Source organism: Peromyscus maniculatus, chromosome 4 (assembly GCF_049852395.1).
Source record: "Peromyscus maniculatus bairdii isolate BWxNUB_F1_BW_parent chromosome 4, HU_Pman_BW_mat_3.1, whole genome shotgun sequence".
Lineage (NCBI taxonomy): Eukaryota > Metazoa > Chordata > Mammalia > Rodentia > Cricetidae > Peromyscus > Peromyscus maniculatus.
Window position 1 is genome coordinate 61,989,306 of NC_134855.1, and position 27,083 is coordinate 62,016,388.

Consider the following 27,083-nt stretch of genomic DNA (forward strand, 5'->3'; position numbering starts at 1 on the left):
TGCCGTCAAGATAACCCCCAGTAATCTGATTTCTGTTAACCAGCCATATACAGTTTGGCAGGACATCCTATCAAACAGCCTCACCCACTCCATTCAGCCTGAGAAGTATCAGCATGGCCTGTGATTAGTGCCGAGGACTTTGAACTCTTTCACGTTTACTAAGGTGGCAGTAGGGATTGCCAGCTTCTAACCGTCTAGATTCAATGTGTTGTGTTCAAAAGAGCATGTCTTCAGAGGGCTTTGCTCAGTGTTGCTTTTGTCAAAAGATGTGAGAAAACCCCAGAGAATGAGGAGGCTGTCAGCCTGCACTCTGCAGTTTCTATCTCTACTAAGTCCACCTGCTCTACTTCAGCCATCGATTAACTTGGAGACTCATGTTGGGGGTGTTCCCAAGAATGTTCCTGGATAAGACTTGGGACCGAAACAAAAGTGAGCCCATCCTGAGACAACCTCCTTCTGGCAGCTCTGAAAAGAAAAAGAACACTGACACCAAAATAATCAAGATGAAAAGGAGGGAGGAAATACAGCTCGAAGTGAAGAAATGACACAGACCTCCCACATACACACTTTAAAAACTTTATTTATATAAAAAACTCATTTGTTTTTAAAAGCATTAACAAGAGAGAAAGAAAAGAGAAAAGATAGAGAGCAGACGACATGCCCCTTAGTAGTGTTCGGTGGGAAGGTAGGATTTTTGGTTTGCTGAAATTGAATGTTTAGTGTTTATAAATGAAAGAGGAAAAAAACAAAACAAAACAAAAAAACAGTTAAAGGTCCCCCAAAGCCCATGGCTATTCTATTACCCACACCCCACCGAAAAAGAGCACCAGGAAGAGCAGAGGAGGACAAAAGAAATCAAGAATAGAGCCAGGTCTGGGTGGGAAGGCTCCCTGTGCAGTGTACTCTGAGGGTCCCAGGGAGAGAGGCTCCTTTCTGCCAGAAAAGGTGGATGGGGGTAGAAGAAATGGGAGGGAAACAAACAGTTAAAAAAAGGGGGAGGGATTGTAATGCATAGGGAAAGGGGTTGGTGGGTTGTGCACTTTTCTCCCACCCCATAGCCTCAATATATTAAGGAACAGGACAAGAGGGATAAAGAATTCCAGTTGCATTGAATAGAGCTTTTGGATTAAGGAACAAAGGCAAATAAAAAAGTAAAAAAAAAAAAAAAAATCAACCCAGATAGTAGCTGATTCTCTAGCCCTGCCTGTAACATTCCCTACAATTGGACAGGGTATGATGGAGGCAAAGGAACTGGAGAGAAACCCTTGATTCCCTATAACCTCTCAGATAATGGGACCTGGGAACAACTAAGGAGTAAGAGTCGTGGCACTCCCTCCCACCAGCCTCACTTTGAGACTCATCAGGATAGGATAGACACCAATTCCAACTGTACACTGTTGGCTAAATCAGAGGCTAGAACAATCCCCAAGGAGGACTTGAGGTTCCTTAGGTCACCACTCCTTTCCTTCAGCTACTGAGGGTCAACTGTGGGTAAGAAAATAACAAAATCTAACTAGCAAAATCATGAGAAATGAGACTGCAGAGGCAAAGAAAGGCACGTGGAAGAGAGGGAGGAGACGCACCCCAGGCCAAAGGCACAAAGAAGAGGCAAAGCCAGGGCAACTCCTACCTTAGAAGGGCAAAGGGGGCAGGAGTTATGTACAAGTCTTGTAGTTGGCCAACAGATCCAGGGAGGGGAGAAGGAGGGACCAGCCTATAAAGGAAGAAGAGAATGGGGCAGGGAAGGTGGGGGAAAGCCAGCTTTGAAGCTTCCTGCCAGTTTCAGACTAGCCACTTCATGTACATTCCTTCTGTTTCCTCCTAGAGGTTCATCTTCTCCCCAAAAGACAATCTTTCTGTTTCTTCTCAATCAAGAAGTGTTCCATGGCATTCTCTTTTTTACATAGCCTCTTGCAAACGGCCAAGTCAAGTTAGCAGATTTATCACAGGGTAAGAGGGGAGGGTTGAGGACAACCTTGGTCAGGGCAGCACCCCAAGGTTGGCCTGGAGCTGACAGAAGAGATGGAGTCTGTAGGTCCTTTGTGGTCCCTGCCTCGGACAGGAGGAACAAGAGTTCTCAATCCCAGTTTGAGGAGTACCTCACTTACTTGAGGGCCCTTGCCAGGTGGAATGTGCCACTGTTTCCAGCCTTCTTGGCTTCAAAAAAGCCACCGGATAAGGGAAGAACTCATACTTCCCATTATCCAAAACAAAATTAAAAGTTCCCTCCCCACCAGAAAGACAGTCTTGATTAAAGTCATCAGTTTGTCAGAATGCTGAATACTGCATACACAGCGTGCAATTTTCAGTTCTTCCCACAGCTTCCAGTGAAGAGCTCCACTCTCTCCCTCCCTCCACACAGGCCAAGGATCCAGGGAGGGCTGGCAAAAAGAGCTAATCTGCAGCAGTTTCTCAAGATATGCAAATAACTGAGTCAGGTTTCTTGGGGAAAACTGGAGGTAGGGGATGGGAGGACAGGACAATTAAACTTCAGTAGAAGATGTTGGGAATTGATGGAATGAAGGCAGCCACTCTGGGCTATAAGGGTAGGAGGCAGCCTGGCAGTTGGCACAATAGTCCAGCGAAGAAAGGAAAAAAAATCATCAGTCCATTTCACCACCAAAAAATAAAAGTAATATATTATAAGCCCAGATGGAGCAGGTAGAGTGGTGCTAAATCTTCTGCTGTAGGGAAAAAAAAAGAGAAAGCTGTTAATAAGGTTGAGAACAGGAAGACCTAGAGAACAAGGCAGCTGAGTAAATCTGGAGGCAGGAAAGCAGCACACAACAAAGAACTAGATCACCCACTGCATTCCAGGCTTTGAAGAGGTCAGGATCACAGAAGCAGAAATCCTTGGGCCCCACGTGCCTCAGACAAGTGTCTCAGGCCTGATCAGATCAACATGATTGGCAAAGAGTGGGCATACAGAGGCCTCCTTCTTGAGGACCATTTTAGGGGTGACTGGAGGACATACCATGGGGGAGTAAGACACTCGGTCCCCCTCATCATCCAAAACCAACACATCCAACTCTTCCTCCAAAGATTCCTGCCCCTCGTCCTGCTGTGAACACATGCAATTTGTTAGTAAGAGAGCCAAGATAAGAACCTCTAACTATGTGCCACTCAGGGAAATCCCAAGTTTGTAAACAAACACTGTTAAAAGTAAAAGGGTAAAACACCCTCAAGGTAAGTGAAAGAACAGGGTGATGTATGATAGAACAGATTAGTCAATGTTAGTCACATCAATAACACTTGCAAAGACTTCCTCCAACACAATCAATGAAGAGCATCCCAAGAAACTTCAAGATGCATCAAAACCTCTACTTTTTTTTCCTGAAAACACCTACCAAAGAAAGATATTACCTTTCTCTGTTCTTTTCCCATTTCATATATCATACAGTTTCAAAATACTATCAGTCTCATATACACAGCAGTATATAACAAGGATTTACCATCAAGGGTGCTCCCTTCAATGGCTCCATATCACCCAGATCCCCAGATCGATCCAGTGTTCTGTTGTGGTCTCCTCTTTCATTCAGTGTGGAATAGTTGTTATCTAGAGGGGGAAAGTACACAGAAACAATATATTCCCTCTAGTATACAATGTATTTGAATTAGGCACCTTGATAAAGAAATGAGCTGTGACTGGACCTCCCTGGACTGAGTCTACCAAGTCGATCACAGTCCTCGGGGGAGGACTTGTCCTGGAGGAGGTGGGAATGGAGGGTGGGCTGGGGGTAAGGGGAGGGTGTGGGAGGGGGGAGAATAGGGGAACCCATGGCTGATATGTAGAACTGAATGGTATTGTAAAATAAAAAATATATATCACAAAAAAAAAAAAAAAAAAAAGAAATGAGCTGTTTCAGATGACCAAAGCATTAAAGACTGATGCTTTTTAATACTTAAACATAGCTTGAATATAATAGAGAAGATAATGTATGTGAAATACCCAGTACTAGGGATGTAGTTCAATGCTGGAGTGGCTGGCCTAGACTCTATTACCATCACTGCGAAAACAACAAAAGGATAACAATGAACAACAATGGTGTCCTATGGTGGGTAATACTAAAGAGATTGACTGGGCTTGCTTATAGACCGCCCTGAAATTAGGAGAAAACAGAAACAAACTGCAACTGGAAGGAATTGACAAAGCAAAACACAACTTAAGTTCAGCCTTTGGGAATGAAAAGTCAGAAGAGCAAAGGGGAAGGACATTCCAGTAGAAGGCTTAATATACCAAGGCTTTTAAATAATGCACAATGAGTTGTGTGTCCTGATGTAAACCTACAATTGCAGCACTTGGGAGATGAAGGGAGGAGGGTCCACAGATGTTCAAGGTCATCCTCAGCTATATACTGAGTTCAATTTCAGTCTGAGATATGGGAGACCCTAATAATAACAAATTATAAAGTAGACTGATGAGACAGAATAGCAGGCAGGCAGGAGGCCAAGAATTTAAGGTCATCCTCAGGTATATTTTAAGTTCATAGCTAACCTGGGCTATGAGACTCTGCCTCAAAAAAAAAAAAAAAAAAAAAGGCAGCAGCAAGTAGATCAGCTAAACTGAAAGTAGAGAGAAAGAACAAAGCGAGATCAGGGCAGATTACATGGACACAACAAGACTTTCTGAGAACATATGTTAGAAGAGGAAGATCAAGAGTTCAAGGTCAGGGGGTGGAGAGGTGGCTCAGCACACTTGTTGCTCTTCCAGAAGAGTCTGGATTAGGCTCCCATCACGCACATAGTAGTTCACAACCATCCCTAACTCCAGTTCTAGGGGATCTTACCTCTGAGGGCACGAAGCACCACATATAGCAAACACAACAGCAAAACACTCATACGCATAAAAAAAATAAACCAGGCAGGGCAGCACACGCCTTTAATCCCAGCACAGGGGAAGCAGAAGCAGGCAGATCCCTGTGAGTTCAAGGTCAGCTTGTTCTACAAAGTAAGTTTCAGGACAGCCAGGAATACACAGAGAGATCTTGTCTCAAAAAATTAAAATTAAAAAAAAAATGTTTTGGAAAAAAAAATTAAGAAAATTTAAGAAAGATCATCCCATCCACAGAAACGTGAAAATGTAGAAAAGAGTAGGGATTGATCAAATTTTATTATATTTCCAGATATCCTTTCAAATGGAGATTACCAATCACAGTACTTCAGGAATGGTAAATGATAAGGGTATTTAGGGGGGTAAAAAGCTACAGGAAAAAAAAATCCAGGCATGGTGGAGCATATTTGTAATCCCAGCACTTGGAGGTAGAGGCAAGAAGATCAAGAAGGAGTTCAAGATCAACCTCAACTGCAATTGAGTTCAAAACCAGCCTATGTGACTTGAAACCCTGTCTCAAAAAAAGAAAAAAGAAAAGGAGAAAATACCTACTCACCCCAACTACACACTATTCTGCAACATTAGACAGGAATTCATTACCTACCTAATGATTTTGTGTTTGACCCCATATTGCTCATTGGAATTTCTTCCCGGTCAGGTTTCTTATCTATATGGAATTAGAAAGTTATTCAAATCAAAATCCAATACACCAAGATCTATATTAAGTAGACATTTCTCTCTGGCATGCCATCCTTCCCTGCCTTTATTCAAATGAAGTTTTACTCAGCACATACTCTGTGCCAAGTACTAATCACAGCCTGCAGTTACAGGAAAGCTCTCACAGAACTTTGATCCCTTTCATACAGAAACCTAAAGACAAGAACATTTCAGAGGCCAGAAGACACCTCAGTAGATAAAGGTACTTGCTGCCAAGCCTGATGGCCTGAGTTTCATCCCTGGAACCAACTTGTGGAAGGAACTGATTCACACAAGTTGTCCTCTGACCGCCACATGTGTACCTACACACCCAAACAAATAAACAAATTAAAAGTACTTCAGTAATCTGAGCTATTACATCTCAAAGACCCTTTAGTCTTAAAATTATGAGGGTCTAGGCTGGAGATGTGGCTCAAAAGTAGGTAAGGCATTAGCCACCAGAAATAAGACCTTAGATTCAGTCCCCAATCACACACAAGGAAATAAATTAGGATGCAAAGGACTTTTATCGGTGTGGAATAAATACACATTACTATATTCAGAAGTGTAAACTTCTACACCACTTAGAAATAAATGTATTACCTATCATAAACATCTTCGATTTAAAAGGCACTGTGAGTGGACTGGCAAGGTGGCTCAGCAGATGAAGCACTGGCTGTGCCAGCCTGGCAGCCTGAGTCTGATCCCCAGGAGCTACCCAGAACTGCAAGAACCAGCTCCAGAGAGAGTTGTCCCTGAGCTCCACTGAAAGCCACAGTATGGGTGTGCCCACAACACATATCATGTACACAATAATAATAATTTTTAAAGAAAAGAAAACCAAGGTGGGGAGCACTGTCTAACATTTTTGTAATACCTCTTAACTTTGATTAATAAGCACACTCCCATAATTTTGGCACTTAGAAGGCAGAGGTAGGGGATCACTGCAAGTTCCAGGCCAGCCTGATTCTACATAGTAAGTTCCAGGCAACTGTAGGGTCCATGAGAAGACCCTCCCTCAAGAAAACCACAAAAAATAAATGAGTTAGCCTGTCTTGCCCTAGTATAGAACATTTACTCATACAGGAATCTGAAATGTCATGGCATTGTCTCCCCGCAAGATAATGATTTATAGAACTATGCAAATGTTATAAAATTAACAGATTTTAGTATGTATGTGCATTTTAAAAACACATTTGTATCACCACTTATATAATCATAAAAGCCATTTTTTAATTTGATATTTCTATTCTTAACACCTTATTTTTAAACTTTTTTTAACTTTTCTATTATTACATTGTGTGTGTGTGCGCGCGCGCGCGCGCGCGTGCGCGCACGCGTGTCCATCCATACTAGGACATGAATATAGAGGTCAGAGGACAAATTTCAGGAGTCAGTTCTCAGGGATGGAATTAAGGTTGTTAGGCTTAGAAGCAAGTGAGCTGACCTGCTTAGCTACCTTGATGGCCCTAGAAAAAACCTTTTAAGCATTGGGAAGTTACCAAACTCAGAAACATGAATTTGATTTTCTTTCTTTCTTTTTTTTTTTTTTGAGAGCAGGGTCTTATTCTACATCTCAGGTTGGCCTAGAACTCCCTATGTAGCCCATGCAGGCTTCAAACAAAGAGCAATCTCCCTGCCTTAGTCTTCCAAGTGCTGGAATGAGTCACCACACTCAGCCAAAATTTTATTGTTTACTCAGGTAGCAAATACTGACAGTTTTTTGTTAGTGGTGTTTTTGTTTTGAGACAAGGTTTGTTTGTTTGTTTGTTTAGGATAAGGTTTCTCTTTGTATGTAACCCTGGTTGTCCTGGAACTCAATCTGCAAACCAGCCTGGCCTCAAATTCACAAAAGATCTGCCTGCCTCTGCCTACTGAGGGATGAGATTAAGAGTGTGCACTACCACAGCCCCGCTTTGGCCCCAGTTTTTTAACCAAAGTGATAAGGTTTCCACATTTACTTTTGTGGAAATGCTTGCCAAATAACCATGTCTCAGCTGCTTCATAAAGTAAAATAGTACTCTATTTAAAAAAAAAAAAAAAGGTAGTCTAATAAGTTAACACCTATAGTCTGCCTCAAGACAGCCACAGTGGCTCCCTACACGGCACAAGTGCTGTACATGTTCTCATTAGCACTACACATCTAAACAAGGTGCATTTGGGGGTATTAATGTTTACAGCTCCATCAAGGATGCTCCTGAATGAAGATGGCTTTTTATAGAGTACATGGCAATGAAAAGAACTTGTTCAGATCAGTGTTGCTGCCCTCATTTATGCTGAGCAGCCATAGCAAGCACCACTGTTTCTATGCCTTCTGCACATGTCCAAGAGTTTTGGGGCCCTCGTACCACACTCCAAAGCCATGGGTCAAATCAAAAATCAAATCAAGGTAAAAAGGGTTACAGTACATAATTTCAGTGAAAGAGAAAAAATATATACAATACAAAATATATAATTCATCTATGGTAAAGTGGTTTAAAAAGCTCTAATTCTAACTCACCTAGAAAGCCCTGCATTCAATCTCCAGTACCACACAAACACAAAAACACAAGCACACACACAGAGCTATAACCTAAAATAGCAATAGTGGTGCTTTTCTCTAGGCACTAGAAATAACAGACTTTCTAGTTGTCAATAGTTTTTAGTTTTTCAACTGGAAAAGCACTAATAATTAACCAAGCACATTAATCAACAGAACACAAAATTTTTAAAGAGGAAGAAATGAAACAGAAAAACTATGCCTCACTCTCTAAATCCACAGGCAAATAGAGGAGCCACACTCAAGCTCACCAACTGTTTTGATTTTGGTTTTGTTTTCTTTTGAGACAGAGTTTCATGTCACCAAGGCTGGCCTTGACATACTGATCCTTCCTCCACCTTGGAGTCCTGGACTGGGATTACAGGTGTGCACCACCATACCCTTTCCTGCCTGTTTTAATTTCTAAATTCAAACCCATTCTCTTACATATTATAATCCTGAGGCAAAGCATTACTCCAAAGCATAATTCAGGGTCTAGCTCATTTTAGAAATACATACATACCCCATTTCTTAGTTAATAAGACATTAAATAATGGTGGGAGCACCTCTTGTTTACTATACCTGATTTTTGGTTCCGGTCAATGAGTGGGAGAGTGCTATCATCATATGAATGGCTGCTCTGGCTTCTAGATGCATTGTTTAGATTCACCTGGAGGCAAACAAACATAATATCATAGAAACCTGAATATACCCACTTCTTTCCTAACCATGCACCTCCTGCTTCAGAAGCTCTTAAGGACCATTGATTTCCTTCTCCATGATCACCTGTCCTAGCGCTTACTCACACATTCTTCCCCTAATGGGCTTAAATCTCTAGGCTCCTATTGACAACTATGACTCTTTAGAAAAAGAATCGGAGGCTAGGTAGTAGCACTTATCTATAAGGTTAGTACTTGGGGAATGGAGGCAGAAGAATCAGAATGGTAAGCACATGTAAGGGTCAGAGTACATCTTCACTATTCACCACCACCAGCATCTACTGCCATGTTCAACGTCGAGAGACTAGAATATCAGCAAAAGTAAACTGTGGGCACCACTGTATTAAGAGGTAGTGTGGCAAATATCTGAAAGACTTGGGTTTAGTATGACAGTCAATATCAGAGGCACTAGCCAAGAACCAAAGGAGAAAAAAAGCCAACGCTTTGGTGAAGAGTATTGCACCTGGAAGTCTGACTTCTTCCAGCCTTCTTTTTCCAGTGGCTTCCGAAGCTCCTTATAGCCCCAGATCGTCTGCAAGACAAGAGCTGCTGCCCGGACTTCTTTTTCTGAGCGATTCCTATGGAGGAAAGTAACACCATACACAGTTTGGCTACATATAAGACCAGGGAATCTTGACCCTGTACCCTCTAAGAAGTGGTTCTCAACCTTACTAATGCACAACCCTTTACAGTTCCCCATGTTGTGGGGAGCCCCCCAACATAAAATTATTTTCATTGCTACTTCATAATTGTAATTTTGCTACTATTATGTATCATACTGTAAATACCTGTGTTTTCTGATGGTCTTAGATGACCTCTGTGAAGGTGACAACCCCAAAGGGGTCATGACCCATAGGATGAGAACCACTGCTCTAACAGCACAAAAATATAAAAATGTAAAATGGGTGAAAGTAAATTTTCTCACAATTGTATATTCTGTCTGAAACACTGACTAACTGGATGTGTAAGAGTCCATTATCAATGTACAGACCAACATTAAGAATGAAAATAGACCAATATCTCTCTACATGTCACAGAGTAATATAAGGGGAAGTAAGCTGAGAACAGAAGAGGACAGCTCCTTTCTGAAAGCTCTTCTCTCATACTCACATTCTTCCAGTTGCGATTAAATATAAGCTCACCCTGATTTGTTGATCAACACCAGCTTCTCAATACCCTGGGTCTCTCGAAGCTTTTTGGCAGCTTCCAAGTTCTCAGCAATAACTTCATTAATGGTGTTCAAAATAGAGACCACAGTATCTTCAGAGAAATTCCAAGAGGAGTTCTGCTGACCTCCCGGCAGATTCTTTACCAAGTTAGGAATGGCATGTTTGCCTATAGCAGTAAGACAAAAGTAACACGTGTGGGGAGAAAAGCCAGTCAGGTCAAGGGGAGCCTTCCAGTACATTTTAGAGGGATCAGGTCATGTGTGAGCTCTAGAAATACAAATCAACTTCATTATCACAGAAGATCATATCAAAGGGGCAGAGGACATGAGACAGCCATGAACTCACTGTCCTTCTCCTTCCTCAAGTGCAGTAAGACAATGTGATGCTGGATATCTAAATACACTGCCTGGTCTCTTCACACACTCTAATCAAAATAGTATGTTCAGTACTATAATATGATAATTCAATAGGACAGAGTTCTTTATGAATTTAAAAAAAATCAACAACTTGGGCTCTGCCACTAACTAACTATGTTAATTCTGGGCAAATGAAAAAATAGAAAAATTCTTAACAATGACTAGGGAAAGAAAGAAAAAGCAGATATTCAACAAATAATAGTGGCTATAATGTAGAACCATTAAACCATAAACCTTCACCAATACTCAGATATATAAACTAAGGAAGAGTGTAACATCCTTCTCTTTGATGACATCAACAAACGACTAAACATTTGCTGGAATCCAGGCACTGTGCTAGGCACTGATTCAAACAAATCCTTACCAATTAATTCTTTGTTCCGAGCATCCACTGCCAGGTTTCTCAGTGCCCCAGATGCAGCTTTCACTACTCGTTCATGTTCACTGGTCAGGAGGTCAGCTATGGCAGAGAGAGCCTTCTCTTGACGCAGAGCAGAGCGGATGTATCGACCATACTAGGAAGCACATGGGAAGTGGTGAGATGATGACGAATGGCATCAAACTAGTTATCTAAGTTCTTTATCTCCAAATCCATTTTCTCAGAGGTACTTACTGTCCAGCGCCCAGCACACAAGTTCTGGATAGCTCCAGCGGAGGCTTCTAGGATGGCAGGCGTCTTGCTCTCCTTAAGGAGTGAAATGTATATTCGCACCACTTCTGGCTGAAATAAGAGTTCATAGCCTGTACAAGAAGGGGCAAGACAGAAGATGTCAATCAATGCCTACAAGCCAGGCTCTGGCTGCCTACATTCTGCATTTCCATCATTAGGCTCCTTCAACTTCCCTATTAACTCAAGAGCAAACAAACTCAGAGGTTTGACTCTACTTCTCTTTCTTCTTAGGTTTTTGTTGTGTCTTTTAAGACAGGGTCTTGTAATGTCACACAGACTGGCCTCAAACTCATAATCTTCCTGTCTTAGCCTCTCAAATGCTAGAGTAGCCTATGAAGTACTAGGACTACAAGCACGTACCACCAGGCCCAGTTGATCCCATGCCTTAAGGATAACTAGTGTAGCCTGAAGCAATGTACATACTTTTAATCCCAGCACTTGGGAGGCAGAGGCAGAGTTAGAGGCAGGTGGGTCTCTGTGAGCTTGAAGCCAGCCTAGTCAACAGAAAGAGTTCCAGGACAGCCAGAGCTGCATAGTGTGACCCTATCTCAAAAAACAAAGCAAAAGGGAAAAAAAAAAAAAAAAAAAAAAGAAAAAGAAAAAAAAAAAAAACCCTAAAATAACTAGTCCATGGTAAAAACAAAATAGACATCAATTCTATCATATTCAATTCCTTTCTCCTTCCTCCTTGACTTGTACCCCATAGCTAACTTAAGCCTTGTTTTCACCGTGAGCAATCAGGCTTAATGATTCAACTTCTCAAACAAATTATTTCTAATTTAACTCAGTAACTCGCCTCACCATGAATATAACTAAATGAAAGGGACAGCCTGAGACTTAACACCCTTTAATTAAGGTCTTCTATATTTATGGAAAGCTAGCAAGTTCATATTCATTGATACAGTGGCTCCAAAATCCAAGCTGTGATAAAGAGATTTTCTTCTAACAGTAAGGTCCAATATCCAAAAACTACAGTGGGTACTTACTGGCTAAGTTTCTGTCTTTTCTTGAGGCGTTCTCTCTCTCTATTCTAATCTGGCTATGAACTCACAGCAACCCTCCTGCCTCAGCTGCCCAAGTACTATTTGCAGACATTACCATTACACACAGCCTAGCTTCTGACTTGAGACTAAATACTGTGAATTTTCCCAATACTTCAACATCACTTCAAATCCAACAAGTCAGAGACAATTATTAAAATAGTGCAAAAAATATGTTACATATGCAAAAACTATATCTGAGATCTCTGGAGACTGAGAAAAAGGATAACTCACCTCGAGCAGGACTAGTTCTTTTAGGGAAATCCACTGTATCATTTGCTGGATCCTCTGTGGGCTTTTTCCCTATAAAAAATGGGGGAAGGGTAGAGAGAATTTGGTAAAGAACTTTTAAAGAAAGTTTTCACCTGTTTTTCTTCCTTTAGTCAGAATCTTCAGATCAGAGATGCAGCATCAAAACAGGCAAAAGAAGGGAACCCCACACACACCTGTTTGAACAGGTGTGATGCAGAAACAAAGGCCAAAACCAGGCAGTAGATTGGTACAAAAAGGATAACCACTTTTACTGCTATTAACTGAATTCTGATAACAGAGACTACTGTCCAGAAATAGCATGTCAAAGCCACAACCCAGAAGAGCTAAACTTATTTCAATGCTTTTCCTCAACTAAATTTTCCTACATGCATCCACAGGAAAGGGTTAGACAAGGAAATACTGGGGAACGCAAAACCAAAACATGCACATTAGAAGGAGACAAGTGCCTTAAAAGATTGCACTCACCTCTGGAGAACCACTCATCTTCCAGTGCATCACCAAGGTGGAAAGCGAGGAGAGAAATGAAGGAAGAAAACGCAGGAGAAAGATGTCAACAGCATCATGGGCAAGTTCACAAGAAAGCAGAGAAGGAGGAGGAAAAGGGAGGAAGGCCCCAGATTAGTTGAGCTCTTATCCTTCACTGCCCCAGTGCCAATACACTAACAACCATCACTGTCATCACATCATCACCATCACCACCACCACCACCACCACCAACATCAAAGCATCTTGACCAAAGGAAGCAGCAGCAGAGCAAAAGGACAAATCTCCACTAGGTAGACTTCCAGAGTATTTGTAAATACCTATAAGGCTAAGTGTTCCTCCTGTCCCATATAAAGAACAGGAACTAAGACTCACCTTTGCCCTTCTTGGCCCCAAAGCAACTGGCAGCATGTGGCCCAGTATTGTTAGCCACACTGGGAAGTGCCTCTTGGTAACGTTCTGCCTGTGGGATTTCACGGTGGACTTGATACGATAAGTTCCGAAGGAGGCAAACACAGTTCTCCACAAGCTTAGGGATACAAAGCAAAAGGTTCAATTAGAAAAGAGAATGCCTATGACGACTGACAAGAAATTCTGTCTCCATAATTTGAATATTAAAATATCAATCCTAAAATGCATAACTCAATCCATCTTCTCTCAGGTCCCCTTCTCAGTCCCCCAGGCTCCTCAAAACCCTTGTTATCTTCAGGCTAACAGAAGGTCTAATTACAGACATATAATGGCTTCTGCAACTACATAGTGATGCAACATATTTAGGTCATTGTTTTCCCTACTTAGAAAATGTATAGTTGCCGGGTGGTGGTGGCGCACATCTTTGATCCCAGCACTTGGGAGACAGAGCCAGGCGGATCTCTGTGAGTTCGGCCAGCCTGGTCTACAGAGCAAGATCCAGGACGGGCACCAAAACTACACAGAGAAACCCTGTCTTGGAAAAAAGAAAAAGAAAATGCATAGTTCAGAAGGCTACTAAGCAGCTTTAATATATATGGGAGAAGTGTGTGTGTGTGTGTGTGTGTGTGTGTGTGTGTGTGTGTGTGTGAAGAAAACTATCTTTGAGGCTGGAGAGATGGCTTAGTCATTAACAGCACTTACTGCACAACAAGCCAGGCATGATCTTGAATGTTCCTGTAAACCCAGTGCTATAGGAACAGAGACAGGATTGCTAGGGCATATTTGCTGCTAGCCTAGCCAAAGAATACAATCTCCAAGTGAGACCTTGCCTCAAAAGAATAAAGTGGAGAGTGCCTGAGTGACAAACAAGGACACTAATGTTCTCCTGGCCTCTCCTCTTGTATACATGTACACACACACACACACACCCCTCTTCTTCTAAACTGAATGTCCATTTTAAGAAGAAGGAGTTTGCCTAAGTATTTTGTATGATCTGACAGCCTGAAGTGGTAGATCTGAAGCACAGTTCCCTTGTGAACAAAACTCACTCAGTCATTAACTTACCTTGCTGTCTGAGTCCTTCTGCCCAATTTCTGCTTGAACAATGAAAATGAGAGCATCAACGAGGCCATCGCATTCCCGGAGTTTCCGGCGAGCTTCACTCCTCTCTGAGCTTACATTTCTAAGGGAAAACACAAAGTTCTGAAGATGAGTCAAGTCCCTCAAGTCCTCCCTTTGATATCTTTCTGCATCTACATCTAAAGCTTCCTTAAAACCTTTTCTATCCAACACAATAAGCAGTTAACACTTATTAAAAGCAACACATTATGGCTGGAAACTAACTGACAGTCTGTCTTCGAAACTTTTTACAAGCTTGGAGTCAAGTTGAAAAAAGTGTATGCCAGGGGCTAGAACGGGCAGTCAATACCCAGCACCACGTGGTAGGTCTAGCCCCAGAGGACCTGACACCCTCTTCAGGCCTCCTCAGGCACCAGACACACATGTGGTGCACAAATAAATAAGCAGACAAAACACCCATACACTGCTGGGCAGTGGTGGCGCACGCCTTTCGTCCTAGCACTCAGGAGGCAGAGGCAGGCAGATCTCTGTGAGTTCAAGGCCAGCCTGGCCTACAGAGTGAGTTCCAGGAAAGTCTCCAAAGCTACAGAGAAACTCTATTTTGAAAAACAAACAAAATAAACAAAAACACCCACACACATTTAATAAGTATTTTTAAAATGCATACCACAGTCCAAAATGGTAGTCCACACCTGTAATCCTAGTACTTGAGAGGCAGCAGCAGGAAGATAAAGTTTGAGGCCAGATCGGACTTATTATAAAGCAAAACCCTATCCACCACCTTCACCACCACATACAAGCATGTGTGTGTGTGCGTGTGTTCATGTGCACTCATGTGTGAATGAACTTCAAGGGTAGGGATATAGCTAAGTGGTAGAGAGCTTCCACAAGCATATAGAAGGCAATGGGTCCAATACCCATCACCACAAAATGGGGGCTTGTGGGAGGGGCACACCAACATCAGTAAATCCAGACAGAAGAGTCATTTATTATATACAAGTACAAATACAGGGAATGACAAGGTGCCTAATTTGAAATACAGATAACTGAGACAGGGACTAAGACCCACCCAAGTCCATAACTAGATAAGAACCTGGTATGTGGGAGGTTCTCAACAGGTATTTACCTAAGTAGATGAACCAAGTCAGAGAGGAATAAAAGTAATGAGAACGAGAGGAGGAAGGAAGGGAATAAATATACGAGTAGGAAAACACGGTACACAAAAGAAAGCAGCAAAGCAGGTAGGTCAAACATACCTCAGAGTAGAAGCCTGAAGTAGAGAAGAAGCTTGCATAGCAAATGCAATGCCTTCGATTTGGTCATCACACAATAAAACAATAAAAAAAGGAGCAAACAAAAACAAACAAACAAAACCCCTCAACTTCTAATTTAAAAAAAAGAAAAGAAAGAAATTATATCACCCCTCAAAAAGTCAATATTGGGATGTGTATGTATGTGTGATATTGAAGATTGAACCCAGGCAAGCACTTTACCACTAAGCTACACTTGACCTGCCTCCAGACTACTTACTCCCTTTTTGAGACAGGGTCTTACAAAGTATTCAGCTAGCCTTGGACTGACTAGCATAGGCAGGCTACTCACTCAGCCTCAGACAGGTTTACAGGCCTGCACTACCAACCCCAGTAAAAATTCAATCTTTGTAATCTCAAAACCAAAACCCTTCACTTACCTGAGGCAGCCAGCTGTGTTGGTGAGCACTGACTCCCATTCAATATGCCGTGGCTTACAGTCTTCATTAGGTTCTCTCTCCCAACCAGAATGTGGAATGATCACTTCATCTGTCAAGGCGTGCAACGCATGGTCCACAATCTCCATTTTGATTGAATCATGAGATGAGAGATTCCACAGGGTTCCTGGCAGGGACAAGTCAGAGAGTTCTAGCACCCAAGACAAGTGTGTCTGAAGAGGATCAGAGAGAGCCCTATTCTATTCCTTCTTTATTGTTCTCAATGATCACAGATATGTTCTATTACAGAGTCTATATGACTCCATGTAGTGTTAGTGTAGCTTCTTTCTGCTTATGACCCATGGTAAGATATATTTTATTCTGTAGTTCAATACAGACACACAGTCATGAAATAAAGCTTTGCAAAACAGTATTTACTATAATCTATGCTCAACAGTCTACACCAGTTTCTCTACCACAGCAACCCGGTCACTTTGGTCTACATAATTCTTTGTTGTGGGAAGTTATCCTGTCTATTGTTGGATGCTTATCAGTTGACCAGTATCCTTAGCCTTTATTTATTAGATGCCAAGGACTCTCTACCCCCAACCCAAGTTATGACAGCCAAAGCAACTCCAACAATGGAGATGTCCTCTGGGGGGGAGGTCAAAATATCCTGCCATTCAAGAATCAGTAGTATTCATTTTTCTTCCTCCTGGAATGGTGATTATGGTCCACAAAACTGTGCTCACTTCACACTATGGAGCACCATGTACAATCTGGAAAATTTTCATTCTAAATAAAAGACCACACGCTCAGATTTCTAAATGGAACATGCAGGTTGAGTCAAGACAGGCACACATTTAAAACAAATTATAAGGTTGTAAATAAACAGCAATTGACATTCAGCTTCTGTGTTTGGAAGACAAGTCCCTCTACCACTATAGTTGATCAAAAATAACAGAATGTGGGCTGGAGAGATGGCTCAGTTGTTAAGAACACTGGCTGCTCTTCCAGAGGTCCTGAGTTCAATTCCTAGTAACCACATGGTGGCTCCCAACCACCTATAATGAGATCTGGTGCCCTCTCTGGCCTGCAGACATACATGCAGACAGAATGCTGTATACAATGTATACATAATAAATAAATAAATCTTAAAATATATATATAATCAAAAGGTAATGAACTGGCCGAGCATAGTGGTACATGCCTTTGATACCAGCACTTGGGAGACAGAGACAAGCAGATCTCTTCGAGTTCATCCAGCCTGCTCAACATAGTGAGTTCTAGGCCAGCCAAAGCCACCTAGTGAGACCCTGTCTCAAAATTAATTAACTAACTAACTGAAAGGTAATGGACTGGAAACCTCTAGATCCCTGCCTCTCTATGGAGTAAGTGACTCCCAACCTAGCACTCACCAGTAATGACTTCAGTCAGGTCCATATCTCGAGCCTTTCGGAGCAATCGAACCAGGGCAGGAACACCATCACAGTTCTTTATGGCAATCTTGTTATCTTGGTCACGTCCGAAAGAGATATTCTTGAGAGCTCCACAGGCTCCAAGGTGCACTTCCTTTTTGGGATGGTCTAACAATCCTACCAATACCGGGATACCCTTGAGCTTCCGCACATCAGTCTTCACCTTGTCATTGCGATAGCATAGGTGCTGCAGGTATGCAGCTGCATTGGACTTAACGGCATCCAAGCGGAAGCCTAGCATGGCAATCACCTCTGGCAGCTCAGGCTGTCTCCAGTTTGCAGGCGGGGGCATTCCCTTTCGTAGACTATCCAAGCTTGCTAAACTTCCCCGCTCATGCTGAGCCAAAGGAGCCCAATAGTACTGATCCGGTGGCACCTCCTCACCAATCATGTCTTCATAGCTCCTACAGTTTTGAAAAGAACCAAGAGCCAAGCAGTTAAATCAGGCTTCTTAGACATTCCTGTTATCCATCATCTTCAAGGAAGGATTAACCCCTGGTCTACATAGAGACTATCTATCTCCTTTGTATGGTCAATTTTAATAATTTTGTGTGCAACTGTAAGTCTTCTCAATGGCCCTCCACCTTATTTTTTGAGACAGGGTTTATCACCAAATCAGGAGCTTTAAAACCCTCTCTTTTTTTTCCCCTGTGAAATTTGCTGATTGAGAAAGAAAAGTACTTGATAATGTTAATCACAAAAACAGCAAATCCTGATTCCTTAGTATTTACTTGAATGACATCTGTCCGCTATTAACTTCTCTGTAAAGAATGAACTGAATTCTTAGAAGAGTTATTCAAGGCAACTGATTCCATGCCACATAAGTAAGCAAACAAAGCCCGAGAACAAGCAAGGCTTATAAGCCCAGCACAAAAGACAGGATCACAAGTCTGAGGCCAGATAGGTCTACATAGTAAAATCCAAGCAATCTAGGGCTACAAACCAAGATTCTATCCCAAGACATTCTCCTCCCACCCACACCCTCAAAACAAAACAAAAACCCTGAGACTAGTTCTTAAATCCTGGCTGAACAGGAACCAAGGCATTTGCACACAGGAAACAGCTAGTAAAACAAGATGATTAAACACATTTCATATTTAAGCTTTTCCTCGCCTTATTTTGGAAATTATAAAAGAGGAACTGATCAAGAAAAATGGAGGACTTCCTGCTACATTGTTGAGGACTTGGCTTTAGTACTAACAAGGAATAAACTTGAACATTAATTGTCACAGTTCATCCCAAGGCCTTATATGCTATCCAGACAAATATGTTCCAAGAATGAGTTCCATTCTCCAACTTCTAAATAGTTCTAATTCTGCCAAAATGGCATCTATAAACCAACATTTAACTGGAATGTCCCAGCTCTTGGATCAGAGGGAGAAACTGAAAGAAGTCAAGTGAAAAGCAACTTTTGTTTCAGGTAGTCCTGTTTCAGTACTACCACCAACCACTAGGGGGCGAGCCTGTCATACTATTATTTATTCATGACTACCAGGAAGGAAGAGCCCTATTATCTGTGAGCTCATCTCACCCTGTGGGAGCCACAAGGGAGAAGAGAATCTATTGTGTGGGACTCTCCAAATAAGACTGTTGTTTGTTCCATAAAACCACTCCCACTGTCACCAAACACAAAGTTAGCCTGACCAGACGGCCTACCTAACAGGTACCAACACTGACCGTTAAACAATGAAAGACTCACTGGGACAAATCGTATTGTTAAAAAAACAAATAAATCTAAAAATCACTTTATAATGTCAGTGAAACAAAATAAAGTTAAGTTGTTTTAAAAGTAGATTGCTAAACATTATATGAAAAAAGGTTTCCTTTTAATGAGAGAGAAAACAAAAACAAGACACATGTAAGAAAACTCCAAGAATACACCAAACTGTTCGTGAGAGAATGGCTCAGTGGTTAAGAGCATTCATTGGTTGTTCTTCCAAAGGACCTGGGTTCAATTCCCAGCACCCACAACAGCAGCTCACAACTATCTGTAGCTCCAGTTCCAGGGGATCTGGCATCCTCACACAAATATACATTTGGGCAAAACACCAATGCATTTAGAAAAATTCTTTCCTTTTACAAATGGCAAAAGTGCCCAAATGATCAATAACTCGCTTAAGGCTATATAGATAATGGCAGAGGCACAACCAGAACCAGAGTTTTCAAGTTCAGTGATTTTTCCCACTAATCACTGCCTCACTGTGTAAGTTTGACCTTGCAACTGTTCTTGTAGGCCTGAAACAGGAAGCCGAAGATGTTCTTGCTAGTCAAGCAGGTTTCCAAGCCCAATGGCACCCTGGAACAAACCCAAGAACCAAGCCCCAAGCCCTCTCTACGTGAACTGCCACTTCAAGGGACAGCAGGGAATGGCCTGGCCATCCACACCCATCTATGTCTAATCTCTCTTTGCTAATGAGGAAGTCAGAGCAAGCAGACTTGCACTCCAGCCTCACTCCCTGGGCAGACTGTTCCAATGATAGCTGCTATCTACTTCTGGCTAGCTTACACCAGCTGAGACCTGGTGCACCATCAGGAATAAAAGGTGAGTCACATGGGAGTTGAATTTGCTAACCCCACCATCTGAAGAGTGTCAGTGACTCAGGCTTAGATAACAGGGCTTCTACTCCTGTCCCCAGACTAATTCAGTTTATGGTTAGCCAATACTACCTAATATATTCAAAAAGTAAGTGCCAAGACCTTTGCTTTGGTAGGTCATGAACCTACATACAGAAATTGAGCAACAGTTGCCAGGGCACCTCACTGTCAAGATAACTATAAATCTTGCCTTATTTCTTGGCTTAGAAAATACAGACCCTGATTTATTCTAAACTAATGTCTCCAGCCCAAGACCAAATATGTTTTCTGTACACACCCAGAACTAAGAATTTTTAAAATAACCTTTTCTAAATATGAAAACCAAGTAAGAGGCGTGACAAAGGTCCTAGTGCACAGCACACCAAGCCTAAAATGGGTCCTTTAGAAAAGGCCTGCCCAGCCAGCTGTGTTGGTGTATGCTTCTAATCTCAGCACTCAAGAGACAGAGGCAGGGGGCTGTCTGTGTGTTAGAGGCTAGCCAGAGCTATATAGTGATACCCGGTCTCAACAACACAAGTAAGGGGAAGAAAGGAACAAACGGAAGGGGTGGGAGGGAGGGTGGACCTTTCAATCACATTCTAAATACTCTTCCAAGGCCACTACTGCTCATCCAAACAGTAATCCTTCATGCCACCAAAGACCACCCCAAGGAATAAGTATCATCAGAACAGACAGATGCTCAGTGACCTTTGGAAGTATTATTAAGGTGCCATTCCCGACTCACTACCTCCATAAAACCCAAACCAAATACAAAGTGTCAGGGCTTCTGTTAGGTCAAAAGTGATTGTTTATAAACATCAGGATTGGAACTACTGTAAGGACAGTTCTTAAACACAATCTTAATTGTGTTCTAATACCAAAAAAGTAGCTTAAAAAGTTCTCAGAAACAAGAGTGTGAACATGGCCAGGCTCCCGGCCTCAGACTCTTTGTGGTGCTCCTTTCTCTATCACCCAAAGGGAGACAGATCTTAGGCAGAAATTATGGCATAGCAACCAAGTCTCTTCTTTAGGACACAGACTGATAACCATCACTAATCACTTTTTGGGTTTAGAAATGTCCACACAATAGTCCAAACCAGCCTTGAACTTAACTGCAATCATCCTGCCTCAGCCTCCTCAGCAGTGGAATTACAAGCGTAAGTCATCACACCTGGCCACAAATCACTTTCTCACCAATTGTGGTGACACACACTTGTAATCCTGACTTAGAAGATGGAGAAAGAAGACAAGGTCACCCTCTGCTACATAGCCAGACTGGTGGACAGTCTGAGCCACTGAGATGTCACAAAATGCAGTAGCAAACAAATAAAAACAAAAAAATCACTTAGTATAACTAAAATATGACTCTAATAACAAGAAAGAAAAAGACAGCCAATCAACATTCAATGAGCCTTCCATGAAGAAGAGAGAAAGGAAGCAGTATCCATGGGTGTCATTGACCCCTAAAAGCTTAGAAGATAATGCTACCCTTGTCCCATCTGGGAAAAGAGCCTTTTTCCCCCTACTCCTGCCCACCTGAGGCGTCGGCGAGGGTCCGAGGGTGTTCCTGTCCGACGGGCAGTGCCATAATCGGACATCATGCCATAATCTAGGTCATCATAGCCCATGCTGCGCTGGTCATCCTCTAGCCCATAAGGCTCTGGATGAAAGCGATGCAGATCCACACTGCTGCCACCTACTCGAACCTGGGGCTGGGGACCATAGACATCTTGTCTACTGGGTGCCCGGTAGCCTTCCATGCTGGGTCTATACCGCTCCTCAATTCGGGTGACCCGGGACAGACTGCCGTAGTTGTCACTAGCTCCTGGATAACCATCTTCATAGTGCCGGCCATATCCATCTGGAGGATAGTGGAAGTTCCTAGGAAGAGTTGCAGTGCCTGCCTGCCCCACATAGGGACCAGGGCCCCCATTGCCATTCTTTCTGAAGTCACGGCCCAAAGTCTGGATGAAGTTGTTGGAGACGGTCGAGGCGTCCACAGGCAGTCCGTCTGGTCCCACGGGGACTGGCTGTACTGTCCGTGTTGTCACCGTCTTCACAACTTTCTTGACCTTCAGTTAAGCAACGAGAAAAAGAAAAGCAATTATTGAAGGAAATAAAGAATCTAAGTTTAAATTCCACACTACTCCCTTACCTTCTAGATCTTTACCTAGAAATGACTCGTGTGTCATCTGTATCTTTTTTCACCCCACAGAAGCCCCTAAGTGAGAAACTACCCTGTCAGTAGCAGCCTCTTGAGGAAGCTATTACAGCTGCCATACTCTGTTCTCTTACCCCTTCCATTACATTTTCCTGCGTTTCTTTTCCCTTTTCTGTACGCTCAGTGATCATTTTCTTTCTGGCAATCAGTGACCTGCACCCATCTACCTGGTTAACCTCTCTACTAAAAGACCACAGACAACCTATCACTCGAAGACATGCAAATTTCAGCTTACTGTGGTCTCCGTCCGCCTGGTAGTCCCATCATCTGAGGTCTCCACAGAAACAACAGACATGGCTCCTTCAGGGTCCTCCTCTGTGTAGGTTTCCACAATCTGCCCTGGTTCCTGCATCCTGGGGATAGTGCTATACAGAAGGTGGTTGTGATCCTATGAGAGAAGAAAGCAGGAAGCTACAACTAAATCTGTGTAGTAACAATCCATCCTAACAAGAAACATTAGTGCCTCTAGAGACAGGATGTCTGCCCAGCATGCCCCACTGGCCTCAGGGTTTTGAGAAAGAGTGGTTGTCATCTTTTAAACTTGTAAAAAGGCAGAGCATGGTAGTGCACATCTTTAATCCTAGCACTCAAGAGGCAAAGGCAGGCATATTTGTGAGTTCCAGGCCAGCCTAATTTACATAGCAAATTCCAAGCCGGCCAGGACTACAAAATGAGACCCTATCTCAATAAATAAATAACTTGTGTAAAACGACAGTAAATAAAATTTCACAGACATGAAAAGAGGTAAGTAAAACCATGCTGACATTCTAGTAGCAGAAACAGAAGATTTAACTTCCCATTTTTGAATATGAACTATGCTAACTGTTACATCTACATCTGGATAACACTTCAAAATAGCTTACCCAATAAAGCCTTTTAAGATTTAAAAAAATAATAAAAATAATCAAGAGAGTTTTACTTTGTTTGGGGTGGTACCAGAAGTTGCCCCTGGTGCATGCTAGGCAAGCATTCTACCTAAGCACTAAACAATCCAGAACCCTCTTCTTACTTTTACTTTGGAACAAGGCAGGCCTTCAACTTTTGATCCTTCTTCCTCAACCTCCCAAGAGACTGGGATTAGACTTGCACCACCAGGCCCAGCAAGAGTTATCTTCCAACTGGTTTTATGTTATTCCTCAGATACTCCCCAGGCGGATTTTAGGTAGGTTTTCTATTATGTAGAATTAGGCTACCCCCACCCCGCCAAAACCAAACCAAACCAAAACAAAACAAAACTGCAGTACATGAGGATCAAATGAGGAGACAGGAGTACCATGATAAAAGCCATTTTTTTTAATTAACAAAACTACATATAATTTGGAAAGGCACCTTTTTATGTTCCTAAATTAAAGAATTAATGAATATTTATGATAAGCACTCCAGCACACCAATATGATCATAAAAACTGGAGAAATAAAAGGATATGAAGCCATCCAGACCTTGAGTCAAAACAATTACCTGGGGTCCGTTGAGTTTCAAATCTGAAAATTTCTGTCTCTCAAGGTCAGCATCGCCCATAAACCGGCCGTTCTGAAACATAGCCCACAAGACAATTCATTTTCTGTCCTTCCTTTGTTCTTTCAAATACAAACAACTTTCTTTCCAAACGAGAAAAAAAAAAAAGGGGGGGTTGAGGGGGCCTTTCAAGAAGGTGTTTGCGGCCTGAAATCCTTGTCAATATTCATAACAAGACCCATAACACTTCTTAATCTTTCCTCAACATTGGAATCAGGCCTAAAATTCTGGCAGATTGGGCCTCTGGAACGTATGAACGTTTAAGTTCCATGAGTACACAGAGTTTGAGGTCAGTAGTTTCAAGGATGTATCTCTACTGTCTTGAATACATGAGAAGAATTAAAAAACCATTTGCTGAATAAATAGCATAGACTCCCCTACACACAACCTTTATGGAAAGCCCTAAGAATATAAGGCAAGTAGGAAAAGCTATGATGGAAGGGTTCCCAAAAAAGGCCTTCTTTATTGTTCTAGGAATCTTCATGCTCTGCTACCATGGGAAACTCCCATTCCAAGAAGCCTTTTAAAGAAAGAAGAGTTAATTCTCCATTTCCAAATATGAAGGAAAGTACTCAGCCAGCCCCTTCAAAAAAAATCTTAGTATCTTTATCAAGTTACAGCCACAGAATATATTCTTCTAAAATGTTCTTAAATTGCTCTACCTTAAGCACCAAGACATAACTTAATGACAGTATACACATAAAAGCACACTTCTTGCTCCTTTCCCAATACAATACAGTAAGTTCCAACAACCTGGGGAGAGTCTTCCTCCGCCCATTCCCCCTTTACATAGAGTATAATGCTGCAGGGGGAGGAAGTTAAACATTGCTTTCAGGAAGAAGGCAGGGTGTGGTTTCATTGCTAAGCAGAGGTTAAAAATAAAAGAACAAGAGAGAAACCACTAAATCCTGGGATTCCCCACCACCTATGAAACTGAGCAGCCCCACTTTCGTTCAGTCTATCTCATCCCTAACTCTCTACTCAAGTTCCTGTAAATTGCCCTGAACATTACAAAGAGTCTCTCTTTACGTCCTGATGATTCCCAATTCCAATTATGTCCACTGGTTTAAGAATTAAACAAGTAGCTGGACATGATTGTAATCCTAGCACTGAGGAGGCAGAGGCAAGGGGATCATAAATTTGAGGTCAACCTGAGCTACAAACCAATATCTTGTCTTCAAAAAGTCAAAGGTCAGGCTGGGGTGGGGGTGGGGGGTGGCACACACCTTTAATCCCAGCACTTGGGAGGCAGAGCCAGGCGTGGATCTCGAGAGTTCGAGGCTAGCCTGGTCTACAGAGCGAGATCCAGGACAGGCACCAAAACTACACAGAGAAACCCTGTCTCGGAAAAAAACAAAAAACAAAACAAACAAACAACAAGAAAAATATTCAAAGGTCTGGAAATGTTGCTTAGTGGCCAAGTATCTGCCTAGCATGAACAAGACCCTGGGTTCCATGCCCACCTCCTCATCGTTAGTAAATAAATAATCTAGGATGTAGCTCTGTGGCAGAGTCCATGCCTAGCATGTTAAGGACTCTAGAGTCAATCCCTAGCACTACTAAATAAATAAATAAATAAATAAATAAATAAATAAATAAATAGCAATCAGTTAAAAGAGCTGAGCATAAGCACTGCTCTAATTACACTCAGAGACCTCTTCACAGGCAGTCTACAAAGTGCACACACGAGCACTCACTCTCCCCCTACACACACACACACACACACACACACACACACACACACACACACAGATAAAACTTCAGATTACATCACTGTAAAGTCAGATATAAACCATAGGAGACACAATATAGTTCTTGTTTCTAAGACCACCCCGCCCCCTTCATCCATCACAGAGTCAGCTAACCCAGAGACCATCACTGGCTGCTGCAGTTACCTGGGTTAAATAATAGCATAATACTCCCTCTTCAACTCCAACCATTAAAGATTAACAATGACCCCTCCTTCCAAAACATGATTTACACACCAAACAAAAACACACAAGGGCAATATGGAACAGGAATATACAATTTACCAATACTCTAATGCCTTCTGAGAACAAATTGTTCCCTGGGAGACTGAACTGGAGCTAGGAGCTCAAGCTGTCCAACTTCCCCAACCACTAAGTGGGCATTCTTTCCTAATTTTTGACCCTAAGAAAAAAGATACCTCAACAAAAACAGAAGTGACTTGAGTGTAGCTCCAAACTGCACCACCATAACTAGAATTATATCCCTGCCCAGAAAACCCACTCCAGCAAAACAGGAAGTCTCACGGGTTTCTAAAGTCCACCCAACTCAGATCAGCAACAAATCCTTTATCTCTTAATGAGTGTTTATCACATCCCTGGAACAGTTCATCATGAAGTACACACACTGGACAGCCCAGGGCCAGAAGCATCTCATTAAGGATCCAGAGCCTCTCTTGACCATGCCAAAGTCCTACCTGCAAGTTTGATGGGGAGAGGGTTACCTGATGCCGACGGGTGAGGGTGCCGTTGGCCATGAGTGTGTTGGCATCTTGTGGTGAGACCCGGACGCGTTCCAGTTGCGCCGAGACATGGCGCCGTTCCTCCTCCAGCGCCCGGGTCAGCTTCTCAAACTGGGCCTCTTGTTCCTTCACAGAGGCCAAGATGCTGGCGGTCGACTCCACCTCTGAGTCGTCCATGAAGGTAAGGGGAGGAGCCGCCGCGGGGCAGGATAAAAAGTAAGGTGGACCACAGAGGAAGTAGAAAGGAGTAGGCCCCCTCACTTCACACTAGGGAGGGGGGTGGTAAGAGAGAGAGAGAAGAGAAAAGATCACAGGTCAGAGAAGACAGGTGAATTGTTAATCCCCAGTGCCAAAGATGCCCTCTGTAGTTTTACTGCAGTGCAGAAAGCAAGACACCACCAACCAAGCTTAGAGCCCATCACCAATGTCTTCTCACACAGAATCCTTTGCCTACGACCCTCTTCTACGCTCTACTATCAACAGCTATTGAAAGAAAAGGTGGCAGCTTGACCAAAGTCTCCACACTGTTGGCAGGACAGGGAGACTATGGCATGGGATTCAAATTAGATTCTTTTTCCCTGGAAAATTTTGCAGGCGTCAGTTAAATCCAAGTTTTAACTCCCTGGTATGGGTAAGCACTTACTGTCCTGCAGGAACAAGCTCCTCGAGATAATGGGACAGCAGATTTTACTTAAACCTCTCCCAAACCTGAACACTATAAATATAGTGGAGTGATGAACCATACTAAATTAAAATGCCAGTTAAGAAATGGAAATATGCCAAGCAGTGATGGTGCACACTCAGAAGGCAGAAG

At 42.4% G+C, this 27,083-nt stretch overlaps 1 protein-coding gene across 34 annotated transcripts in view; it reads right to left on the reverse strand.

The window, feature by feature from the left end:
* Nucleotides 1-560: 560 nt before the first annotated feature.
* The window catches only part of Ctnnd1 (catenin delta 1), a 60,924-nt gene continuing 34,401 nt past the window's right edge, over nt 561-27,083 (reverse strand). For 5 of the 34 annotated variants that reach the window (XM_076569802.1, XM_076569801.1, XM_076569800.1 and 2 more), the window contains 16 exons: nt 26,252-26,536; nt 23,725-23,796; nt 22,502-22,654; nt 21,582-22,117; nt 17,412-17,875; nt 15,997-16,180; nt 14,292-14,409; nt 13,191-13,344; nt 12,294-12,362; nt 10,963-11,090; nt 10,714-10,864; nt 9,907-10,099; nt 9,228-9,342; nt 8,628-8,715; nt 3,453-3,556; nt 561-2,684 (listed from right to left, as the gene is read on the reverse strand). In XM_076569802.1, coding sequence (XP_076425917.1) covers nt 2,673-2,684; nt 3,453-3,556; nt 8,628-8,715; nt 9,228-9,342; nt 9,907-10,099; nt 10,714-10,864; nt 10,963-11,090; nt 12,294-12,362; nt 13,191-13,344; nt 14,292-14,409; nt 15,997-16,180; nt 17,412-17,875; nt 21,582-22,117; nt 22,502-22,654; nt 23,725-23,796; nt 26,252-26,446 — 2,736 coding nt within the window. In that variant the 5' untranslated portion in view covers nt 26,447-26,536 and the 3' untranslated portion in view covers nt 561-2,672. Of the gene's footprint in view, nt 2,685-2,974; nt 3,062-3,452; nt 3,557-5,435; nt 5,499-8,627; nt 8,716-9,227; nt 9,343-9,906; nt 10,100-10,713; nt 10,865-10,962; nt 11,091-12,293; nt 12,363-12,797; nt 12,816-13,190; nt 13,345-14,291; nt 14,410-15,996; nt 16,181-17,411; nt 17,876-21,581; nt 22,118-22,501; nt 22,655-23,724; nt 23,797-26,251; nt 26,537-27,083 lie in introns of all 34 variants that reach the window. The other 29 variants (XM_076569795.1, XM_076569796.1, XM_042275594.2 and 26 more) reach the window with 21 other exon arrangements.